The sequence below is a fragment of the Drosophila melanogaster genome, chromosome X (genome assembly GCF_000001215.4).
Source record: "Drosophila melanogaster chromosome X".
NCBI classification, from domain to species: Eukaryota; Metazoa; Arthropoda; class Insecta; order Diptera; family Drosophilidae; genus Drosophila; species Drosophila melanogaster.
Genome location: NC_004354.4, coordinates 18,623,888 through 18,647,953, shown reverse-complemented (window position 1 = coordinate 18,647,953; position 24,066 = coordinate 18,623,888). Strand labels below are relative to the sequence as shown.

The 24,066-nt window shown below is 48.4% G+C and overlaps 2 protein-coding genes across 7 annotated transcripts; both read left to right on the top strand.

Moving 5' to 3' along the window:
* The first annotated feature begins 305 nt into the window (after positions 1 to 305).
* Positions 306 to 12,312, top strand: Rip11 (Rab11 interacting protein). Of its 5 annotated transcripts, none has more exons than NM_001298482.1 (7): positions 387 to 764; positions 7,544 to 7,688; positions 7,757 to 8,490; positions 10,168 to 10,319; positions 10,381 to 10,541; positions 11,081 to 11,340; positions 11,635 to 12,312. In NM_001298482.1, exons 1-6 carry the CDS (start codon positions 734 to 736, stop codon positions 11,118 to 11,120), a joined length of 1,263 nt encoding a protein of 420 aa, NP_001285411.1. In that variant the 5' UTR covers positions 387 to 733; the 3' UTR covers positions 11,121 to 11,340; positions 11,635 to 12,312. The 5 variants fall into 5 exon arrangements, with proteins under 5 accessions (NP_001162791.1, NP_001285411.1, NP_001285412.1 ...); NM_001298483.1 differs by having other exon boundaries at positions 7,757 to 9,708; NM_133085.4 differs by having other exon boundaries at positions 7,757 to 9,708; positions 10,381 to 10,623.
* A 733-nt stretch (positions 12,313 to 13,045) lies between these two features.
* Positions 13,046 to 23,912, top strand: wgn (wengen). 2 transcript variants are annotated; one of them, NM_001298481.1, is made up of 6 exons: positions 13,046 to 13,545; positions 18,703 to 19,179; positions 19,246 to 19,480; positions 21,807 to 21,985; positions 22,137 to 22,316; positions 22,890 to 23,912. In NM_001298481.1, exons 2-4 carry the CDS (start codon positions 18,703 to 18,705, stop codon positions 21,896 to 21,898), a joined length of 804 nt encoding a protein of 267 aa, NP_001285410.1. In that variant the 5' UTR covers positions 13,046 to 13,545; the 3' UTR covers positions 21,899 to 21,985; positions 22,137 to 22,316; positions 22,890 to 23,912. The 2 variants fall into 2 exon arrangements, with proteins under 2 accessions (NP_001285410.1, NP_728186.1); NM_167626.2 differs by lacking the exon at positions 21,807 to 21,985.
* The last annotated feature ends 154 nt before the right edge of the window (positions 23,913 to 24,066 follow it).

Sequence of the window (24,066 nt, the reverse complement as noted above, 5' to 3'; positions counted from 1 at the left end):
ACGTATATTTATGCATGTATGCATGCGTGCACCTGCTCGTATGCATACTGGCTTACTTTTCTATTGAATTACTTTTCTATTGAATTGCATTAATTAGTATATTTGATTTATAGGAGCAATTATTGGACCAGGGGCGGATAAAAACGTAGACGGCAATAAGCTTGTCATGTTTAGTTATAGTACTGCCTTTTTATTTAAGCAATTATAAAAAAATAATAATCTTTAAGTTAAGCAGTTAATTTTTTTGTTTTTATTGAAAACATCGATGTCCGCCAACATCGATTTCTCCACCTCTACTAAATACGCCGTTCTTCGCAGTCGCGCCGCGCAACTTGCACTTTTGCAGCTCCCCGACTGGCAGTGGGCACATTTCGTTTCCCCCAAACGGTCACTCTAGCGGCCACCTTTCAAACAACAACATCACGCGTCGCGTCTCCGTCTTTTTCCTTTTTTTTTTTACATTAGACTACACTACGTTCTCCTGGCGTTTCGTTCGTGTCGCGCGTGATTAAATTGGCAACTGAGAACAATAAGAAGAAATCACAGTGTGCGAGCAGCAACAAACACAACGATTAGTGTAAACAAAACACATCGACAACAACAATCCAAATTACAATATAGGCAAAGAAGAAGAAACGAAAGGCAGGACCTTCGCAGCAAGAGCGAGACAGCAAAGGATCGGGATCGGGAGAGAGCGTGAGAGTGCGACTTGATCAACGGGATACAGGGTGACATGTGGAGTCCGACGCACTGTAGTGTAACGGGTAAGTGGGGGCGAAAAGCGGGGGACACCCGTTTTAGTATTTGTGTTTTTTTTTTATTTTTTTTTTACGGCGAATAAATCGCATTAAAACTTAAACTCGTTTGTGCCGCGTGTGTATGGGTGTGTGGCCTGCGCCGTTGTGTTGGTGTGTGCTTAAAATATTGTCATGACGGTCGTGTTGTTCCTATTGCTTTTGCTGCAGACGTACCAATTCGAAATTTCACTTTTTCCCCACCGCGCGCTTCCTCCTTTTGCCATTGCCTCTTGCTCTTCCTCTTGTGTTTTCCTGACTCCAGCAATTGCCTTTTTATCAGGCTTTTCTGGCTGATAAGATAATTCCCTTGCTCGAATGCGCACTTACTCATCGCATTGCTAGAAAATTGCTCATGCTAAGCGCTCCCCTTATGTATTTGCATCGCCTTCCGCCCCTTGGCATTCCTTAGCATACGCCCATGGTGGCGCTTTTTTGGTGCCTCTTGTTTACCTTTGCCATTGTTTTCGTTTTGCGTTTTCTTCAGGGCTAAGTGTCAATGAGAAATCGCGAATTCCGATTCCAAATTCGTGACAAAACACAAAGCGCGCTCATTCTGCTGTTCCCAGTCCAGTGATTATGGAAACAAATAATAACTGAAAGCCAAAGCATAGATATTTTCATATCTCCAACATGGCCAATAAGACCCTTTAAGAAATGTTTTCCGCAATGTTAGTTATTGGTTGCAATAGTGGCCACTGGGCGGCCAAATGAGTAAATGAGTCACGAATTGTGGTTCAATCTAGAGCTGCGTGGAATTTACACAAATCAAGATGATAAATACACTGGGCTCCATTGACATGAACGGATCCAGCTTGTTGTGATCTTGAACTTGCCCCGCTATCAGTTAGTACGTTCTTTGCCTCAATTCGCTCGTTTCATTTATTTTGCATATTTGCACAGCGCACAGTGTTTTATTCCAGCAATTTGCGATTAAAACCCAGAGCCGTTGACGTCACGGCGAATGAGCAAACAAATCATCGCCGTGTGGCTCTCCCAAATTCGCCGAGTTTCGCCTTGTTTGTTAAGTTCATATGTACATATATACAAATGTACACGCACATAAATACACCTGTCAATATTTGCCAATTTCTTTGCGATGAGAATGAGATGAGCGCGCACGCTTTGGAAACAGCTGTTTTCGCTGCTGTTCTCAGGAGCACTCTGTTCCCTATCCTTTGAAATGCCATAGTGTTCCCACACAGAGAGAAATTGCGACTCAAAAGGATTCGTTTTTTTTTTTGTTGTCTCTTTTCAAAACGAAATACAAAACTATTAACTTATATATAGAATAGGCAATTCTGGACTGAAATATTTAAATTAAAGGCCATGTTTTTTTTTTTTTTTAATTATTGCACAGCTGCAGGCTTTGAATTCTACTTACCAGATTTGCTAGTTAAATTAAGAATTCATCTGAGTTTACCATGTTTACATGCATGTTTGCATGCCAGAGAATTTCTTTCACTGTGCTTTTTTCGTTTCCCCTGTTAGATCATCCAGCAAACACCTGGCGTCCCGCCCTCTTATTAATGGCTTGTTGTTTGGGGACCATTTAGTCTGGGAGAGTTCCTTATCGACTGCGAACTCCACCCAATTGGCCCATTGCGTGCCTTATTTTTAGCCGTAAATTCTTGGCCGCCACTTACTCACTCACTCACTCCACTCACTTACTCGGCTACTTACTCCAACTCGCACATCTACGGACACACCTACTGAATAAATGCCTAAAATACCTGAAAATGAAAATTCCTCAGCGGGAAATTGTGCAATGAGCGGCGGGCAGCCAAGCAGACCCAAACAAAACAAACGCCTAATTTTCCTTTTCATTTCCATTTTGGTTTTTGGTTTATGTTTGGCTTGCTTTTGCAACGCATTTTATGCGGTTGCAGTGAAAATCAGAGCGGACCAGACCGCCCTTTTTTTTATCGATAATGAATGGTGGCGGCACAGTGAATACCTGCTAACGCGGAAGCCAGGTACCAGGTACTATATAACAAACCTATATTTCTTGTATTTATACTGCTAAAAATACAATGGAACCGTGTGATACATACGTAGTAATCTGTTACACTTCTGAACCTTTTAAGCAAGATATTGTGTCGTTCGACTAAAAGATAGATATTCTAATTAAATTGAAAAATGATCTTTATGGCAGCTTCTACTGTATTTCCCCTACTATCACCGAATCGATAAGGAAATCAGTGCGATAAGAGCTGGAGCTGTTGCTAGAACTGTAGCTGGAGCTGGATCACCTCTGGTCACGTCAGCGGGCAGATGGCGTCTTGAGATTGTGTCCACTTCTTCCGCACCCTGCCCGGCGATGCCATCGTCCATGTGAGACCGTTTTAATGCGGCTCCATCGATGCACTTATGCGAAACAGTTACGTTCCATTGCTCGACCCATTTAGCCAGAATAGAACCAAACAAACCGAAGCGGATCGGATGGGATCGGGATGGGTCCGGGGTTTGGTCTTATGATCATGATGGAAGGGGGAGGGGAGGGGAGGGGATAGTGAAGAAAAACAGGTCTGGCATTGGATGGGATCGCTGGCCGAAAGTCTCTTCGCATCGCGGGTCTGCAATTGATTATTTTCCAGTTCCAGTTCTTGGCCAGTGGCCACATTCCTCCGGCGCTTGCCGAACCCCAGTCCCCAGTCACCAGTCCCCAAGCACCGAGCCCCGAACACCCGGGCACATCCTCCCCTGAATATTCATGCTGGGAATCTCGGATTCTTTGAGCCACCGGGGCATTTATATTCAAAACATGCCATGGCAAACAGAAGCCAACTGCAACTGAAATGCTAATCGCCTTTCGTTTGGGAAAACTGTGTTTCATGTCTTCTGCTGTCTGTTTTCCATTTCAAAATCGCACGGCTTCGTGGGTTCAATGCTTGCGAGAAAGAAATTGTTTATGCATAACAATAAAATGATTCGCTGTAAGATGGTGGGATCCCATTGATAGACCGTTTACTTTGATCGCCGCCTCTGTACATTTTCGCATTTTCGCACGATCCGCACACACCCACACACACATACGTATGTACATACTAATGTATGTATGTACATATGTGTGCAATGTTGCATTGCCTGCTCGATGTTGCAGTTGCAACATTAATTGTTGCTAATGCTTTTCATCAAACGGGATCTGTGCTGTAATGCGGGGCCATAAAGGCGAGGATTGGCCCCCAGTTAGGTGAGCTTGTAGCACGTGGTTAACCCGAGTTGAAACCCATAACCCTGAACTCCGCACCATGAACCCTTCATCTTTCGATTGGCGCACTCGTTAGGCAAGAGCCGTCCAAAAGTGAGTCTCGAGAAGAACTATCTTCCGAAATGGGAGCGCGAGCAAGTGGCTCATTAGCATGCGTGGTTGGATGCCCATGCCCCAAGGAGCATTGGCCTCGGCTAGCAGTTTGCTGTATGTATATACATATACTTGGCCACGCCCTCTCACCGCCCCCGAAAAAAAAAAAGAGTGCGAGAGCTAAAAAAAAGTGGAACATGAAAGTGCGTGCTGGGAATTTCACGTTTAAAGTGCGCCATAAGAAGCAGCAGCTATAGAAGCTCTTTATGATTGCGATGCACTATATCTGTATCTGTATCTGTAGCTTGGTCGAGGGCTGGCGGGGATGGGGCCCGTCAATTAGGTTTCACACACACACACACACACATAATCCCCTGACTTGTGCGATCACTTCATGCCATAGTTTCTCTTTGGGAAATGTTGGGGGGATATGAATGGAGATGCCAATGGAAATGGAAATGGAAATGGTCACCTGGGGAGCATCAAAGCACTGCATACTGCACACGCAGAAACCAGAAAAGCAGCCGGGAAATCAAGCAAACAAGCCAAGGCACACCGAGAAATGATTTCATTGAAATTAATTAACCCGAAAGTTGACCTCTCCCCTCTCCACCCATTCCCTCCTCACATTTACACACACACACATGTAGTGGCGAGTCAGAAAGGTCAACAATATGCGATGGCAGATGTTGATTCTATTGTCGGCCGTCTGTCTCTCTGGGGTCGCATAAAACACAAAACAAAGGTGCAGCCGCCTGTTTGCTTGCCTCGCCACGGAGGCTTTTAGCCATAATTGACTGTAAACTAGAAGGGGAGAAACAGGGGATTTAATCATCCGATTCAGTTACCCCCACGTACACACGTACCAATATCAGGAATCCAATTCCAGTAGCCCAGAATCGAAATCGAATGAACATCGATCGGCAAGCAGCGAAAGATTTCTCTTTTTAGCATCGAAGCCAGCCGTTATTTTCGTCGGCTTATTTGGGCCACGAACGACAGGTGACTCATGTTCCAGAGTTCCAGTGCCATGAGTAAGCCAGCCTGACAATCCTGCCCTGCTTTTCTGCTCCATATCATAGATAACTCTCGTACACTTCTGACATTCTGCTGATACAAATTGAATTGAATTGAATTGCGCCGCCCTTTGCACGTGATTAAAACGAAACTGGGAGGAATAGTGCTTCTGTTTTGGCACTGCTTCTATTATCGCCTCTCAATCCGATCGAAACACTCGGGGGCACTTGGTGCTCACATATGTATATGCTGATCATCGCTAGGCGAAAATCAAATGCGCAACTATGCGGCACAGTGGGCGCAAATTATGATGTTTTCGAGGCAAAAATGGTACTTCAGAGTGGCCAAAATGAATCACCTTTGGCACACGGTGCCGGCAGCGTCATTAGTTTCGAGAGGCGGCCATAAAAGCGGACCAACTTAACGGTTTCGCCGTTGGTGGATTGCTATTTGGTTTTGGGTTTTGGTTGTATTTTTTCGGCTCTGCCTGCCTTGTTTGTTGCTTTATTTTGCTTTTCGTTATTTTGCTTACCATTTTGCCATTTAGCATTTGGCATTTCTATTTTGGGGCGCCCCTCCATGCAAAACACCACCATTACCATCGTCGCGTTATGAAGGGGAACTGGCTGGGCAGACAGACAGACGGGCAGGCAGGCAGGCAGGCAGGCTGGGGAGTCCATCGATCTCTGGGCGGATTTGCATGAACCGCTGCACGAAATTGCCGGGCGGGTTATTGACAGCCATACTCGTGGCCATCCATCTTTCCGTCCATGAGCTCTGTTAGCCATCAGCTATTAGCTCGAGAAAAAAAAACCAAGCCCAGAGCGACCTGAAGATGAGCAGGTTGCTCCGCTTTGGTCGCCACTCATTGATCTTCGGCAGCCGTTGGATTATCGATATTAGCCCAGGGGCGCTGCCCCGTCTTTAGCCCCAATGATTGGTACGAAAAAAGTGGAGGAAAAACGGGAAAAATCAGCGACGGTCCGGCAGAAGAAGCGGAAAACATTTCAAATTGGCTTACAGGCATGCAGACGGGAAAAACTGTTAATGCGATAATAATTATGAGACGCCCACTCGGTGGAAAAGGGGGCGGGAAAAGGCATAAGATGTGGCACTTGCACCCGAACAGAAATCGAAACCGAAACCGAAACCGAAACCGAAGACACCGAAAATGATGCACAAATCTGCAGGCCAGGCCCATTGTTTCTGCGCTTTCCCGCTTTTCTTCTAGTCAATTTTCACCGCCTTTCGTTGACACCGCTTTTCACTTTTTGCCTTGTTGTCTATGCCCGGTAATTGCTTCTTTTCCCTTCAACTCTTTTTGCTTTCTACTCTTCACTTTACCTTACTTTTCCTTCTTATTTTTTTGGCATTACGAAACGCTGGAGGGGATTGCGAAAAACAGACTTTGTGCAAGTGCCCAATCACATTTGAATAATCGAAATGTATGGCGATTGCCGGGGAGGAGCTGGAGGATGAGGTGGAGTCTCTGTCCCGCTATTTCCACATGTGGGGTGATGAACATCTGGGCAGTGGAATGACCTGTAGCCCGGGCCAAGCCAAAAATAGATGTCTCCGTTGATCAGCGAGCTTCGGGTTCTGTTCCGTTTCGTTCTGGCAATGACTTAATTTCGCCTTCATTTACATTTCGACTCCGATTCCAACTCCAATTTCCACTTCCGGCAGCTGTGCATCCGAAACACAGCGATGAGCTAGAATCGGAGACGGCGCCGAGGTGCAAGCGAAAAAAATAATAACAGAAAAGAAACACCACAGACAACCAATCTGAGCCAGCGATTGTCGCCACTCGCTCGAGTGAATCACTAGCCAAATAATGTTGCCGATGCTCCGTCCAGCGGACCCAAAAGCAAATTTTGAGTTTCACCCGAGCGCCTCGTGACCTCGAGAGCCCGACCAGAGCATCCGGCAGATATGAAAGCCACCACCACAGCGCCGACACGCCAACCACGCAAACCACACAACCGCGATTCGCATCCCAATCCAACCCATTCCATGCCATGCCATGCCAAGCCATGCCAACGCCAATCCCAAACTCTCAAACTCAAACTCTCAATCCCAGCATTGTTTGCGGCCGGCCGGACGGCCGACTCTTCCAGATACATTTATGTATCTGGGCATTTGCTTTCCAGATCATATTCCATGATCCGGACTCTTGTTCCCCACGCTCCCCATTTGTCACATTAAGCTCAGGCCGAAAATATCATACTCATATTTATTTTTGTAAGAATTAATCATTAAGCTTGGGGTACAATTATTTGCAAATGTGAGCGATATATTTGGATAGCCCAACAGAGACCTTCACTCATTTCCTGCTGTTGTGGGTAGTCGATGCGTTGGGATGTGACTCAAATCTCGCTTCAAATCTAAACGAAGCTCTAATCTCTCCCACATTTCTATCCCATTACAGTGCAGCGAGCGCGTGGGCTGCTCACCAAGGGCAAGAATGGCACCAACAACTGCTTCGTCACCATTGCTCTGGGCAAGGAGAAGTACCAGACGTCCGTCAAGGACAAGGCCGAGACGAGCGTCAACTGGAACGAGGAGTGCGAACTGTAAGTTCAGAGTTAACAGCTCCTTCTGCTCTGCATAAGGCTCAAGTATTTTTCATTCGTTCGCATAGGAAAATTCCCGATCAGGGTAATCGCGCCGAGCTCACTTTGACCTGCCTGCACAGGAACAATCTGGGCATCGATGAGTTCCTCGGCCAGGCGACGCTGCCGCTCAACGAGATGGATGTGTATGACCGGCCACGCGCCAAGTGGTTCAAGCTGGAGAGCAAGCCCGGCAAGGAGAAGAAGAACAAGGAGCGGGGCGAGCTGGAGGTGCGCATCGCCTTCGTGGTCAAGTCCGGCTCGCTGACCGATCTCAGCAAGAAGGACAAGCACAAGTCTTCCATTGGCCAGCTGGCCAGCTCCGTGGGTGGCAGTCTGTTGTCCATCGGCAACGGCGAGAAGCGGCGAGGCATCAAGAAGCTGGCTGGCTCGCTTAGCTCTAAGCTGCACATCCGTAGCAAGAAGAAGAACCAGGAGGCGGGCGCCGACGATAGTAGCTCCTTCGGCGGCTCCTTCGCCAGCCTGGGCACGCCCAACAGCTCCAACGGCAGGGGCCAGAATGGTGGCAGTGGCAGGCGACGTGGCGGCCAGCGGGCGGGCGAAGCCGATCCCGGCGTGATCAGCGAGGACGAGGACGAGTTTGTGTTCGACAACCTCTCGCACAAGAGCTCCGGCAGCTCACTTAACATCCAACGCATCGGCCTGCAGCCGCCGCCAGTCGGTACGCCCAACTTTACGCCGCGCCACCCATCGCCCCTGCTGAACAACGGAGTTAGTGGCGTCGGAAGCGGCAGCGCGAAAGGTAAGCAAGCGGTTTTGCCAGCGACGCTCGATGAGGATGCGTCCATCGACGCGGAGATGGAACAGCTTGAGCTAGATTTCAGTGTTCGTGCCCACGCCCGCGCAAACGCTAACGCCAGCGCCAGCGGAAATGCCAGCACCCTGCCGCCTCCCTCGAAACCACCGCGCATTCCCCTGTCGCAGGTGGACGAGCAGCCGGCTGCCGGGAGTCTGGAGCGGGAAAAGCCAAAGGAGAAGCCAGCCGAGGTGGAGAGCGACAAGGACGAGTGGGCGTCAAAGTTGTATGGCGGTGGAAAGTACCTGGAGATCGGTAGCAGTAACTCATTGAAACGCCGCAGCTGGGAGGACCGAGTTCCACTCCCCGCCAGTGTTGAGGAGCCGCCGCCATTGCACTCGTCCAGTTCGTCGTCGAGTTCCAGTTCGGATAGCGATGACGATGACGAGAAACCGCCGCAGGCTGCTCCCCCACCAGTACCCGTGCCGGCTTCTCTACCAGTTCCATCTGCAGCTGCTTCTACTGCTTCTGCTGACCCAGTGGTGGCTACTTCATCGTCGCTCTTCTCTCCCGACGTGGAGCACCGCAACTTTGATACCTTTAACGCCAGTTTCGCCAAGTACGAGCAGCGAAACAGCACTGCTATTTTTGCAGATGAACCCGAGCTGGAAGACCTGACAGTGGAGCTGGAGAAGCCGGCGCCCACTCCCACAGCACGCCCCAAACCGCAGCCACGTGCTACGGCCGATCTGAGGGCGGAGGAGGAGAAGGCTAAGGAAGAGGCTGCACGGCAACTGCGTGCCGAGGAGGATGCACGCTTGGAGGCAGAGCTGCGTCTGAATGAGGAGCGCCTGCGCGAAGAAGAGGAGGCTATGCAGCGAGAGCTGGAGGAAGAGAAGGAGCGCCAAAAGCAGCTGCAGATGGATGAGCAGCAGCGGCGTGAGGCCAAGCGCTGGGAAGAAGATCAGAGGCTTTTGAGCTTTGCCAAACGATCCACATCCCTCGAGGAGCCAGTCCCAGAGAAGCAGGAGCTGAAGCATGAGAGGGAGCTCGTGGCCAAGCAGGAGCCGGAGAAAACGCTGGATACGGCAGAGCCGGAGCCGGAGCACAACTTCCTAACGCCCGAACAGTCGCCCAAGGAGTTCCAGACGAATGGCAGTGGCAGTGGCAGCGGGGAGCGCTGGGAGAAACGACTGGGCAAATTCAAATACGGCAACAAGCGAGGTGAGCTGATGTACCCGAACCGAAACCGATACCGATACCGATACCGAACCAAATCCAGAGCAACCAAACCACTGAATCGCTGCAATTCCCCACCACTCCAAAAAAAAAAAAACACCTGGCGGCGGGCGGGGAGTATGGCATAATGGCTGGCGGATCTCGAAGCGCACACGAAACCGAATCCAAATCAAGCTAACTTCCAGTCAACGCTGTCATCTGTCGTGTCATCCTCCTTCGAGGCGATTCCTATGCCCCTTTACTCAACTCTTCCCACCTATCCCCACCTGTCTGAATTTCCTGTCTGTCCCTTGGCTGTTTTGTGTTGTTTCCGTTGTGTTTCTCGCATCCGCCAGTGAATTTGCATCTGAGTTTGAACCACCTTAGCTCCTCCCTCATCCGCGCGCCTCCTCCTCCTCCTCCTCAGTATCTTAACTGACCAATTTTGATTTCCGTGCTCCGCAGATAAATACAACAACGACAACGACAGCAACTCGCCCAGTCCCAAGTCTACGGAGCGCATCATAATTGGTCACGAGAAGTCGGGATCGCATGCGGATCGCCGCTCGGAGATATCCGCCCAGCTGGCCAAGAAATACGAGGGCAAGTCGCGCGAGGTAAGTGACATTGTCATACCTCGCCTGTGATCAAAGTGCTCATATAATTGCATACCGTCAGGAACTAATGCTAATTGCCAACGGAATGGAGAACGAGGCTCTGCTGCAGCGGCAGCGCGTGAAGGAGCTGGAAGACTATCTGGACAACCTGCTGCTGCGCGTGATGGAGACGCACCCGAAGATCCTGCAGAATCCGTATTCGCGCACCACGTCCGCCAAGAGGTACGGCACCTGGTCGTTCTGGTCGTCCTCTCGTACTAGAGCCACGCCCACCCACTAACCAACTGCATGACCCTGACCGCCGGTAGGATTGTTGATAGCCGATAGAAAACCGCCCCGCCCCTGCTGATCAAAATTCAGGGTCGCACTGGATGGGAATTGAATCTGATATATATATTATATATATATATATATATATATATATATATATGTATATATAAATATATATATATAATTCTTTTTTTATGCGTGACGTGTTACTCTGTGTTCCGTCCACTGCCATTCGCCATGAATATGAACAATCCTACTCCGATCTGAATGCGCTTCACCATTAACCCCGTGTCTTGCCAATTGAAAATTGCCAATCCCCAAACTGCCTCCACCCACAAACCAACCAACACCCCAACCACAAGCCACCATCACCCAACGCCACCCACACTCGTTTTTAAGCCACCCACCAATGTTCTCTGTTTGTTTCTGTTCTCGTTTTTGTTTGGCTCTCCTTTTAACCGAATGCATTTTTGTGATTTCTCTTTATTTAGTTATAAAAATTACATCAATATGAATGACTTTCTAAAGTAAGTGCTGCGCATGTTGCAAATTGCATTTAAGTAGACACTTAACCAACAAATCCCAACAACAACAACATCACCACCACCAACAACAACACCACAACCCCCAACAACAACAACAACGACGACAACAAGAACAAGAACAACCAGAACTGCGAGACACGAGTAACTAGAACTATAAACACCGCCGGCCGAGAAAGAAGTAAAGGAACCAATGAGGCGGGATCGAAGTAAGAAGAAGCACCGATGACCCACTGACTTTTCACCCCATTCTCGCTGTCTCTCAACCAACTCGCTCTGTCTCTATCCAACGGCTCGGCCCCTCTCTTTCCCTTTCGCTTGCCTGCTGCGCCGTTGTGTCGATGGTTTCCTGTACTCCCCCACCCCACCCCCTTTAATCGCCTACAGCTTAAGATTGCCGCCACCCGCACCCACCACCAACCCCACTACCCACTATCCACTCACCCAACACCCTTGTGCTCACTGTTGGTTATACTTACCGGATGATCTGTTCTGCATTGCAGCGGCTAAACAAACAGCCAAACTGGCCGTCGCCAGCAACCGGTTCACTTGTCGCAGAGCAGCTGGAGAAGATCTGCGGAGGTTGCTCCGGAAGCTGTTGGGTCGAAACGAATCGAAACACCACGTTGCCTTTGCCGCGAACAGCAAAATTCAAGTGCTTTCTAAAACGTATTGCTAAGAGGGAAACTAAGTGCACGCGTAAAACAGTTAGGCTTAAGGAGTGCAAAATCTATATTGATATTTTATTGTGTGTAGCATTCGTACTTTTTCGGTTAGAAATTCCCCTCCCCCCCACACACACACACACTAAACAGAACTAAATTTGTTGTACTATATGTTTATCCTGGCAATTGAAGCGATTTGTCGTGTTGCGAGTCCTTGTCAATTGATTGAAATTATCCGAAAGTATTGTGTTTGTTTTTTTGTATGACCCATTTTTTTTTTTAGTATTGTGCGACAAGAGTTTGAGAAGTTTCTGTAAAGTGCTGCCTGGGAAGTGGCCTTAGTGAATTAAGTCTTAAATTATTTATGTTTTAGCGGTTAAGCGAAAAGTGGGAAAGGGGGACCATCCACGTATGTCCCCCGTGAAAAAAAGAACACCACACACAGTTGAAATATGTTGATACTACAATGATTTTACTTATTGATATAAACGCAAGCAAAATAAAAACATTTTTAACATAAATAACATATTGTTGTCATTTAAATGGTAAGGATAAAGATTGAAATTGGTTTAAATATTTTTGTAATTGGCTTGCTTATATTGTGAGCCTAGCAAATTTACACTGATGGTACTTCTATGAGAAAGTTAGTAATAAAGCGCCACCTAGGAGAGAAAGTGTCTAGGTGTGCAGCTTATGCGCCATCTATGCAAGACAGTGAGTGCTTTGAGGTAACCTATGAGCACAAAAGTATACTACAGAATAAAATAAAACACCGATAGTCACGAGATTTCGGTTTGTAAAAGACTTTACTTTACAGAGGTTTTTTTTAAATTAACAGACCGCTAAATTCAAATTCGATTGAGTTAGACCAACTAAAAACATTGGTCAACAAAAAACGCGACTGGAAATCATTTGAAAAATAATAAATAATTGTTTCTAATAATTAAGAAAATTTTGGAAAACTGTACTGCTTAGACTTTTAATACAGAGTGATTAAATAGCTGTTGCCTATGCGTTGCCCATGTTAGGTTTATGTGAACGTCATGTTCCGTGTTCTATATAAAAATAAATTTTTACTAAATAAATATTATCACTTATTTGTTACATACCTTCGATGCTTATATACTCCCTTTTCTAGGACAGAAGTGCGTGACACGCTTCAACTAAAAATGAGAAATATCGACTGAAAATGTTAAGTCGCATAACAGCGAGCGGCTCTGTAGATACATTTGCTCTCCGGTGCGCACTGCGATCAGTCTCTCATAGTCAGCGAATAGCTGCGTATCGCATCGCTGCGATCGAGCGCCAAAGAAAATCGAGCCGAGGAAAACGTATTTCCACTTGCCTGACCATAGATATTTTGCTGGCGCAGCTCGCACTCGCGACGGCCAATGAAAAGTGCAGTGAATGTACCATTTTTACGATTTTTTTTCCTGTTGCGCGGTTGCCAGTGCGAAAAGAAAAGTAAAGAAAAGTGCTAATTGTGCAATTGCGATTGCAATTGATTGACAACCCGAACGATCGATCGGTCCGTCCATTCATCCATTTTCATTTTATCGCGAGGGGGCAGTGCGTTGGATCGTTAGATCATTCAAAGTCAAAGATGCAAACATGAAGCCTGCCGCCGCCGTCGCGAATTCGAATTGAAAGGCATTAAATAGAAGGCAGCGAAAGGCAGAGCAGCAGACGCAGATCATCGCAGATCACCGCAGATCGCAAACAACAACCAACGAGTGGAGAAGCGAAAAAGTGAGTGATTTATTTATTGCACAGTCACAGTCGGAGAACCAGAAACAGAACCAGAAACAGAAACAGAGGCTCAGGTTATGATTACTGGTGGCCAGCCGGCAGAAGCCCACTTGCATGCGGAGATCTTGTTCCCCCCGGAGTCCGGATCCTCATCTACGATCTCCCAGCTTTCAGCTCCCATCTCCGATCTCCATCCATCCACTCACGGCTGGTTATGCTATATGAGCTACTATATATGCTACTATATATGCTGCGTTATGCTTTATGGCTTATGGTTATGCCCGTCCCGTTCAGCTTATGCTTCAGTTTGTGCTTCTGTTTCTGTTTCGGAAGCGGCGGCAATGATCTCCGCATTTCGTGGAGCTGGGGGGGGAATGCGGCTCGTGGGCTGGGGACTGGGGGATGCGGACACGGACACGGACGCAGACACACCGAAATGGAATGGAATTGAATTAAATCAAATGATAAAAAATATAAATCGAGTGTAGAAACAGAACAGAAACAGAAACAGAGGCAGCCCTCTGTGCGGTAGCGAAAAACAAAAAGACACGGAACAACTAAAAAAGAAGCGAAAATTCGGAATCGGATCCGCGCGAAAAAAAAATTTAAAAAAAAAAAACAAGCGCTCAAAAACAGAGTCCAAAACTGAATCCGTATCCGAATCCGAATCAGAGAGACACAATCATAATCACAGAGCCCCTCGTGCAGGGCGGACAACTGACGAGATGGATGGACAGATTGGCTGTGCCATTGGGGGGACTACAACTACTCCGACATGTATTCAGTTGCAGATACAGATACATATACAGATACAGATACAGGAACAGAAGCGGAATGAGATACAGATACAGATGCAGATGCAGAAACAGAAACATAAGCAGATTCATATAGAAATTCAGAAACAGGAAGGAGCAGATGCAGATGCAGATGGAGATGGAAATGGAAATGGAATAGGGATGGCAAAGGGTAAGCCGGAGGCGTCGACGGCATCCGCACTTGTTGGCTGCTCGGCGGGCTCAGTGTAATAATAATAAATAGGAAATACATTGAACTGCCCGTCTAAACATTGCTTACATAACGCCAGAATGTCAAAATTCCGGTGTAAAAATATACGTACAAATACAGATACAGATGCAGACGCAGATACAGATACAGATAGTAGTGCCATGAATGCCATGTACAAACATATGTACTGTACTTGCACTCTGGATAGGTGATCGCATCGATCTGTATCTCAGTTTCTGCTCCTAACAACTCACACAACCCCTTTTAGATGTTGGCTTTTCAAACTTTGGCAGAGGATTTGCACTTCGGGCTGGTGCTGCTTCACGCCAGATGTCATGTACTTGTTGTTGTTGTTCCAGTTGCGTTCTTCTGGGCAGGAACAACATGGCCAGCACACTTGGGTAAACACCTATTTTTCCGCTCTCTTAACTTGTTGCACTTAACGAACAGGAATGGTGTAAAGAACTAGAATACTTAGTTTATTGAATCCATCAGGTATACTCAGTACTCATGCTGCAACAAGAAGATACTATTGTTCTAAGGTTTTATTAAGTACTTTGGCTTGTTGGCTTTGATCCCGTAGTGATTTATTGGCCCATTGAGCAGATGGGCGAGGGAGGAGTGCTTTAGCTGGCTAATTTCGAGACCAATAAATGACAAAAGCAGCTTGATCAGGTTGCGTTCCCAGTTTGCAGAAACAGAAACTGATGTTCCTCTTGATCAGCGTTGTTGTCCCATTAAATCCCCTCCTCGTTGCCCCATGAAATGGTTGGTGCTTAATGGTTTTGTCGCGTTTTGGAATTTACACAACACACACACACACACCCGATAGACCGAGAGAGAAAACAAACAAGACAAATAAAAAGCGGAAAAAACAAAAAAACGTGAAAAAAAAACGTCCAACAGCAGATTCAGAATCATAAAATTCGTGAGCGTTCAGCTGACAGTTTAATAAATGCCGCTGCCTCTCGCTCTGCCGCACTCGCATCCATCAGCTTTCATTTGCTGCGATGGTGATTGCTATTGCGATTGCGACTGGAGAGCTGCAAGTGGGCGGGCGGGGTCCACATAGTGCTCTTTGCGAGACCCCAACGAGGAGCATCAGTCGCTGGAATTCGTCGCAAGACTCGAGAATCCCTCATTTGGCAATCGTTTGATAGGCATTCTGGCTATTTGAAAATCTATGCTGCTGTGTTTGTCAAAAACAAATATTTGAAACAAAAATCTTTACTCAAGCGATGTTTTTCACTTTAAGAACTCTTAGGAACTCCACTGATTTTTCCTTTAGACAGAACCTCCTCCATATCATCGATGTTTATTGCAAATCCTTAGGATCTCATCCCAATTCATACGTTTAATCTACTCAGATACGCTGTTCCGATGTCAAACCTTCTTGTCTATATCAATTCAGCGTGGAACACGAGTATAACACAAAGTCAAGTCCCCTCTCCTTCTTGCCAAGAAATTGTTCCCTTTGGCAGCCCCAAGATCATGACTTCACTTACTGCTGCCACATCTTTGCATTCTGCTGCGGATTCCGTTTGATGTGCATTTTATTTTAGGTCGCGAGTTAAAAATACGCCAATCTCTCTGTGCTGATGCTTTATTTTCTTTGGCAGCGACAATCGCCAGCTGCTTGGGGATACGGAAAGGGACACCTCCACCCCCTCTGCCTCCTCCGCCTCCTGCTGATGCTGCTCCACCGGCTTCATTCCGCTCTTTCAGCCAGTCCGCTCCTTTGGACACTTTGGTAATTGCATTGGAAAGGCGGCAAGCAAATTGCTGCCCCACTTCGTGCCCCACCCACCTTGGTTGGTATTCGGTTGCTTTGGAAGTCGTTCGGCTGACCCATTTCGTTGGGCACCTCCTGCACCTCCGATGGCCTGTCCGCCTCCTGGGCAGTCGCCTCAGCCTCAATTAGTGCAGCATGAGAGGCAAAAAACGCAACATGATTTAAATTGCTGTCACTGTCAGTTGTCTGACAACGGCGAGAACAGCAGCACGAGCTACAAAAACAACAGACTGAGACGACGGACGGAGGACGGAAGGCAGAAGGCAGCAGACAGAAGCCAGAAGCGATCGCAGAATGTATCTTCTAGATACACGTCTGCTGACATAATAATCTCCTTGCCACCCCTTTGGCCGCCTCCAGTTTCGGCCATGTGTTGGTGCTGGCTAAAATTGGGCTGCGTCTCTGGGATCCACCATCAGCCACCATTCCGCTGTCACTCAAGCTGTCCGAGGACTGGCTGCTCGTCTTTGGCTGGCAGAGATCAGCGATCGCTTTGGGTGCCGCAGCCATGATCCACATTCGGTTGGGCAATATATGAAATATGTATATGTAGAGTGCTCCTTATGGATTCGCACAGAGAAACTATTCCATGCGGTTGGCAATTCAGTGCACGATCTGGCTACTATTTATGGCTGGATTGGATGGGGCTCGGTCTTGGGCTCTTAGAATCACGATCACGATCACGATCAGTGGGTTGTGGAGAAAGCACCCCGCCGATGGACTTCCAATTGAACCGGAACCGATGTGTGTGTGCGTGGACAGGTTTACTTGTCACAGAAATCACAGGGAAATAAAATCTAATCAGCATAAACAAACGAGCTTTTAATGAGCTGCGTTGAGCTGGAGGAAGTTCGAGTGCCTTATAAAGAGTTTCCGATACGATATTCATTTGAAATACATATGAATAAAGTCGTCTGGAACACTTGTCGCTCATGCTAATGAGCTCCACGGCCCGTCATTCATGTTCAATTGTCAATTGATCGCCAATTCCAATTTCACCCGATCGATTCCTCTTCTGGCGGGTAACTCTATCCATCAGCTCGAACCTGAACCCGAACCCGAACCCGCACCCAGTAGGAGTCTCCGCCTCCGCCGCCTCCGCCGCCTCCTGCTGCCCCTCCATGCGATCCCACACCAGCGTAACCCCACCCGCTGTTATGGTGACGGTGGCCATAATGGTTGATTTTAATTAAATATTTCTTCTTCCTGTTGTTGTTTCCCTCGTTCGCATTTGGGTCTGCTCTATGGAATGGCCATGGCGGAGGCCCCTGCCCTGCCCTGCCCTGCCCTGCCCGTGTCCCTGCCCCTATCCAAGTGCCCCACCATCCGCTTCCCGGTTCCCGATTACCGATTCCCGCTTCCCAGGGCACGACAAGTGCACGACCCCACCCCAACCCATAGCCCATAGCCCAAAGCCTAAAGCCTATACCATCCAATCCAATCCCATCCAATCCTATCCTATAGAGTTGGTGAATGGGCTGTGATTGTGGCGAAAGGGAAGCGCAGATTTTCCAGGGAAAAACTCCGAAGCGGCTTCTGGTTTTCTGATTTTCTTGTTTCTGGTTTCTGATTTCTGGTTTCTGGTTTTTCGGGATCGCCTAGGGACACCGTGCACTTCTTTGCTGGAACGGAAGTGGGCAGTTGCCTGGCTCTCTGCTCCTCCACTTCCACTTGGCTTGGCCGTCGCGTTTGCCGCATAAATAATAATCACTGTCTATAATAGTTTGTCGTTAATGCGGCACAGGAATCGAATCGAATCCGGGGAGTAAACAAAATGTGCAGACGCACGGGGAGGATGGGGACGAGGATGAGCATGAGCATGATGATGGGGATGGGGATGGGGATGGGGATGAGCATTGAACCCAAGCTGCCGCCGTTGATAGTTGGAAGTCGGTGGGTTATGGTCGGTGTCCGTGGTGGGGAACTACAGTGCCCAGCACCCGCCATCATTAAAGTTGATTGCAAACTGTACGCATTTATGATCGCCATCACCATATAAGCCTCATCAACCCGATGATGATGATGATGATCGCCATCATGATGATCCTCATGATAATGATGATGGTGATGATGAGGGAGATGGCGTCGCATTATCAACAACAGAATTAGCATGCCTATGACCGTTGGCCGTTTATTAGTTTGCCGTTGCGCGAATTATTTTTATAGAAGATGGCTTCTGGTCTCCAGCTGGCTTCCAAGTGCCTTCCACATCTATAAGTAATAGTGTTTCTTTTTCCCAGTTTCCCAGCGCGTTCGTTTTTCCCATGGGAAAACTGGGCAGCTGCTTCCCAACGAGACCATTAAACCATTAAATCTTACAAAATCCATAAAAGTATCGTTCTCTCGCTTCTCTGCTGCAGATGATGCCGCCAAGACTGCCAGGCGGCCATGGAGGAGCCATGCGTAGTCGGAGCAGCAGCAGTGGCCACCACTTAAACACAACGTTTCACAAGCGCCGACGGAGGCGACAGCAGCACCACATCGGTGGCAGCCACATCAGCATCAGCCACGGCAGTTACCTGGCTCTGCTACTGCTGTCCACCACCTGCTCCCTGGTGGCCACCAGCGCCTCCTCTTCATCCTCCGCTGCAAACACAGACATAGCGCCACCAGATCCACCGCCGGTCAGCCAGGTGTCCATCGCCTCCAGCTCGCCCTGCGCCCCACAGCATTGGTGGGACTCGCAGCGAGATCGCTGCACACCGTGCACCCGCTGCCAGGGCGAGATGATACCGCTGCGACCCTGCCAGCTACACACGGACACCATCTGCGGTTCCATATACGACCTCAAGATCGACTGGGTTGTCTTGGCCAAGACCGAACCCAACTGGAAGGAGGTGAGTGCATTTAGCGTCGCGAAAGAGTAGCTAACCATCGGAGATATCAATAACCTTTCCTTGCAGCGCCGAAAGTCCTCCGAGTATGAGCACTTCGAGCACAATGCCCCACTGCAGCACCTGACCCACGAGCAACTGCAGCAGCTGCACGAGGAGGCGGCCGCCGCCTGGGTCCTTGACTGGCAGACTGGCGTTCTTTACGTGGCCGTGCTCACATGCCTGGTCTTCTTCTCGGTGGCCGCCTGCATCCTCATCCACCACATGCGCCAGTGGCGACGTATGGAGCGTCGCCTGGACCAGGGTAAGTACTCCATCGCATTGAGCTCTACTTTCCCAGTTAGCCCAGTGTGTCTGCTTCGCGTTTCACACGCTCCCGGGCACATTTCACCTGCCAAAGCCCTGCAACTGATTGTGAATTCAGAGCGCATCGCTTGGCCAAGGGCCTCGCGGCAGTCCCAAATCCCAGCCAGAAATGTATGCCCGCCTGCTTGGCATGCTCGGGCCATCGGCTAACTAACGCTTTGATTGGCCGTTCTGGCGTTCAGGGAGAAGGGCATACATATTTATAAGGCGACGGGCCCAGAACACGACACTTTGATGTATGGGAGGCCCGCGATTCCAAGTCGCCAGTCGAATCCGAATCCGAATCTCTCGGCGGCATCGCCAGTGCTGAGATTTCCAGCGAATTGCTGCACGATCAGCTGGGCAGCGGTGATCCGCAACACCGTGTCTCCAAAGGAATACTAACGAGGCGGTGGCGACCACTGGATTTGGTCTTCGCCTGCGCCTGCGACTGCAACAAAGTAGAACGATATGTCCAAATAATTTTGGCGCATGCGAGTCGCGATTCGCATGCCAATGGCGGGCACAATTAGCAGGCACTGTGGGTCTCCGCTGAACAAGCATGTAGAACTTGACCGAAACATGGTCGTGGCGGCAGTACAGTTGCCCTTGGCGGCAGGCGGAGGATCGACGATCAAATGGAGCCTGTGCAACTGTGGAGAGCGCTTGTGCCGCACAGACGCGGGCCACATGTGGCATAACCATTCCAATGCTCCACCAACCGACCGTTTGGAGCAACTCCCGCCCCGCCCATACAGCATAGTAGAACAGAGATGTGTAGATCCACAGAGACTCCGAGATTTATGCCGTGTTTTGATAGCGCTTCTTGTTGATCTCACCCGAGATGTTGTTCTTTGGCGTGTAATCATAATTCAGGGCGTGTCGACACTCTGCGTCCCACGCAGCGTGTCCAGCGTGGAAAATTTATGCATTTCCAGCTGCGGGAGGAGGCAGCGAAAGCGGCGGCGAAGGAGGATGAGGAGGAGGGATTCGAGGGGTTTGGGGCAGGGCACTTGCAGCCGGAAACGAATTCTCGGCGGTCAGGTAAAAATCTCAGGTCTCTACAACAGAACGCCCCCTTCCGCTCAAGGACAAGCGGATGTTTGTCGAAACATTTCCGCGGGCATGTGGAGAAATTCCGAAATCATGTCACACGGGCGACGAGCCGGGGAAAAACATGTTTTCCACACCAATACACACACACACACACACACACACACGAGGACAGCAGGCAGGAAACGAAATGAAAATGCCCAGGGAGTACGAACTACATACATACATACATGCATGTTTCGGTGCAACAGAATTTGGTGATCATCGACAGATTTAAAATAGTGTGACAGGCGGTGGTAAAGGGGCTGCCGCACTTGAAGCGGAGTTTCCCCCCGCTAATGGTGCTGCTGCTCCCCCAGCTCCAGTCGCTTCCGCTTCGAAGGGATCTATAAATAGGCACCCAGTTCCCTTTTCCTTTGGCCAAATGATTGAACGGCGACCAGCTGCGGCTGCTGATGCTGCCTGCTTTCAGAGCGGAAAAGCAGGGAAGGTGGTAAGGTGGAAGTGCAACACTTTCCGTTCAAGCGCATCATTGACAATTGGGCATCCGCAACCCCATTCCATCCCCTTCCATCTGCCTCCTTCATTGGCACGCGCTGCAGCTCCACTGTGCTGGAATCTGCATCGCATCTTGGGGGCCAGGCAATAAATATTCGCGCAAGGCAACTGCCACAGAATGTTGCACATTTCCTTCTCCATGTTTTTCGCGCTACGCAGCCCATTTCCATAAATAGAAACCAAGATGTGCTGGCTCCAGCTCCAGCTACCGCTCCCGAAGAACCGCAAGGCAAGGAAAAGGGCCTGGTTTGTTGGACACACCATTTGCCATTCATCGATTTTGTCCCACTTTGCGATTCATAAAAGCGTTCGCCTTTCGAGTGGAGTTCTCCGATTTGCTTCCTGGACTATTGCTTTGATTTTTCACCCAGATCCTCCGGCCGCTGCCCCTTCCACCTTTTATGTTCACTAATCTGTTCGGAGGAAAAACGGAGAAGCGGAGCGTACACGTATGTGTTTGGCCGCAACAAAATGGGGAGAAACGTATTCAAATCGAATTGAACTGCGCAAATTTGAAAATTGTTTCGACCTCGCTTCGCCGAGTTGTTGTTTCCCTGGCCGGTTGCTATTTTCCTTTCCATTTTCCAAGAGATTTTATTGTTTGCACTGCCGCTGGCGGCCGAATTGTTTATAATAAAAGCCGCTGAACGATGGCCAGAAAGGCAAGAAAGAAGACGCACATCATCATCATCACATCGTCCACGGGCGGGCGCTTCTCTTGGGCAACTTGGAACTTAATTTTCGTGCTCGCCGCCTGAGTTTATAAATAAATGATAAATTTTCTGCCGCTGGCCTCGTTCTCCGCCCACTCCCACTGGCCAATGGAGGGAAATTGTTTACAATTCGCAATTCGGTATTGGGATTTCCTGTGTGCCATCCAATAAACATTAAACACTAATCGAACAATGGAGCATATAAACAGCTCTAGCCAATTGCGAATCGAAAATATGTTTTTTTCCACTCATCACAGTCCTGTTCTTCTTTTTCTTTGCCCATTTTTGCAGATGTGGAGGAGCTGTCAACCAAGCTGATGGCCAAGCTGGCGGAGGTGCAGAGCCTGGACGGAGGCACCTTCTTCATCGGCAACGCGGACGCCTTGCGAGGACTGCCCGCCTCCGCAGCGACGACGCATCCAGCAACGACGCAGTCGGGAATCTTCCAGCCACAACACGTGCTGCTGCCTGGTAAGTGTCCCAAGTCCCAAGTCCCCGATCCCTGCTAGAGCCTAGATCACAGCTCCCCGACCGAGCTCGGCCACTTGAGTGGCCTGGCAGGAGGCGGGCCAGGCCATGAACTCCCAGCGGGCATCCTTGGTGGAACAGAGCGAGCAGTCATTAGTTGGGTTTTCAAGCCATTTGCATGGCACCACTATTCAAATACAACCAGTGGTATTTATAGTTTTTCAAATTAATAAATTAAACAAATGAGAAGGTTTTCCGAATTAGTCCACTCTCCATTTTATTATATGATTTGCAAAATGTTCTCATAAGATATGAATTTGTTTCAACTGGCATATGTTTAAATAGCCTTTGATTATCATACAAATGGTATTAATCCGAGTTTGCTGACCCCAAGCCGGTAGTGATCTTCAGGTTTGCAGACCCCCTACGAATCCGAATATTCGAAATGCAAATCAGACCGATATCGGGGGCGTGGGTGGAATTTAAATGACGGCTGTCACTCGGTTTCGACAGCCACGCTTGTGGTCTGCCCAACTCATCCGAACTCTTCTTCTCCCATCCCTCTCGATCTTGCAGAGAAACGCGGCAAGCATCAGGAGCGACGAATCCTGAAGACCCTGCAGCCCGGCAATGTCTACATTGAGGAGAGCAACGCTGGATTGGGCGGCATGGGCGTGGGCCTGGGCGTCCGCGGCTGTTCCGGCCTGAAGGGCTGAGCCGTAGATGTGGTCAAGGGACATACTTAAGGAGTGGCTATGCAGGCGCACGGACGCAGGACGCGGGACGAAGCGAGAATGGATCCGGAACACGATACGCAAACGGAACCGGAAACGTAAATGGATTAGAGAAAGAACTTTGTACAAACAGCCGCTTAAAAGTAGGAGGAGGACGGAGGAAGGAAACCGAAACTATTATTATTTTTTATATTATTAATCTTATTCTAATTATTACGACTTTTTTTTTGTCCTAATATTTAATTGAATCGTTATGTTGACTTGTTTGTAATGCGCGGACAGTTGAGGACGCGGGCTTCCCGTTGTGTGGGAATCCCGAGCGATGCGGCAAAATGTTTTGTACATACTCGTAGAGATGAGGCATGTGGCACCGCCCACGTATACCCACGTATATGATAGAAGCGATTTAGATTAACAAATCTCTACTTAATGTAAATATTAAGGCGATCGAACACGCGACCCCAAACGCAACGAACACACATCGTTGCGGAGTGGAACGAAACCAAGTAATATTGGCAACATATCAGCTTCTATATGCATGGAACGCATATAGACGCACGTATTGTTAACATCACCCATATCCCATATCCTAGTACTAGTATCCAGAGTAAACAGTATCCTATAATCCCACCAACAACACACACGTACATACATTTAAACGAGTTAAAATATCCAACGAGAGCATTTTCCGGCTAGCTGCTACCCCGAGCTTAATCGAATTAACTGTAACAGTAATGATATAGATACAGATATAACTACTTATAATAATGCTAATTAACGGATAACTATATCGATAGGGAGAAATGTCTATGTCCTAAGTGCTATCAGTGTGCAACAGCAATAAAAACCTTTATGATTATACAACATCTGGCTAAAGCCCCTTTATTTCACTACTTTTCCAATCAACATCCAAAGACTTTGATCTGGCGGTGGACCCGGCAGATTCTATCGAATTCACCCAGTGCTTTCTGTGGCCCCAGAGTGTCTACGGTCCCAGGCATCGGCATAATGGAACTGTC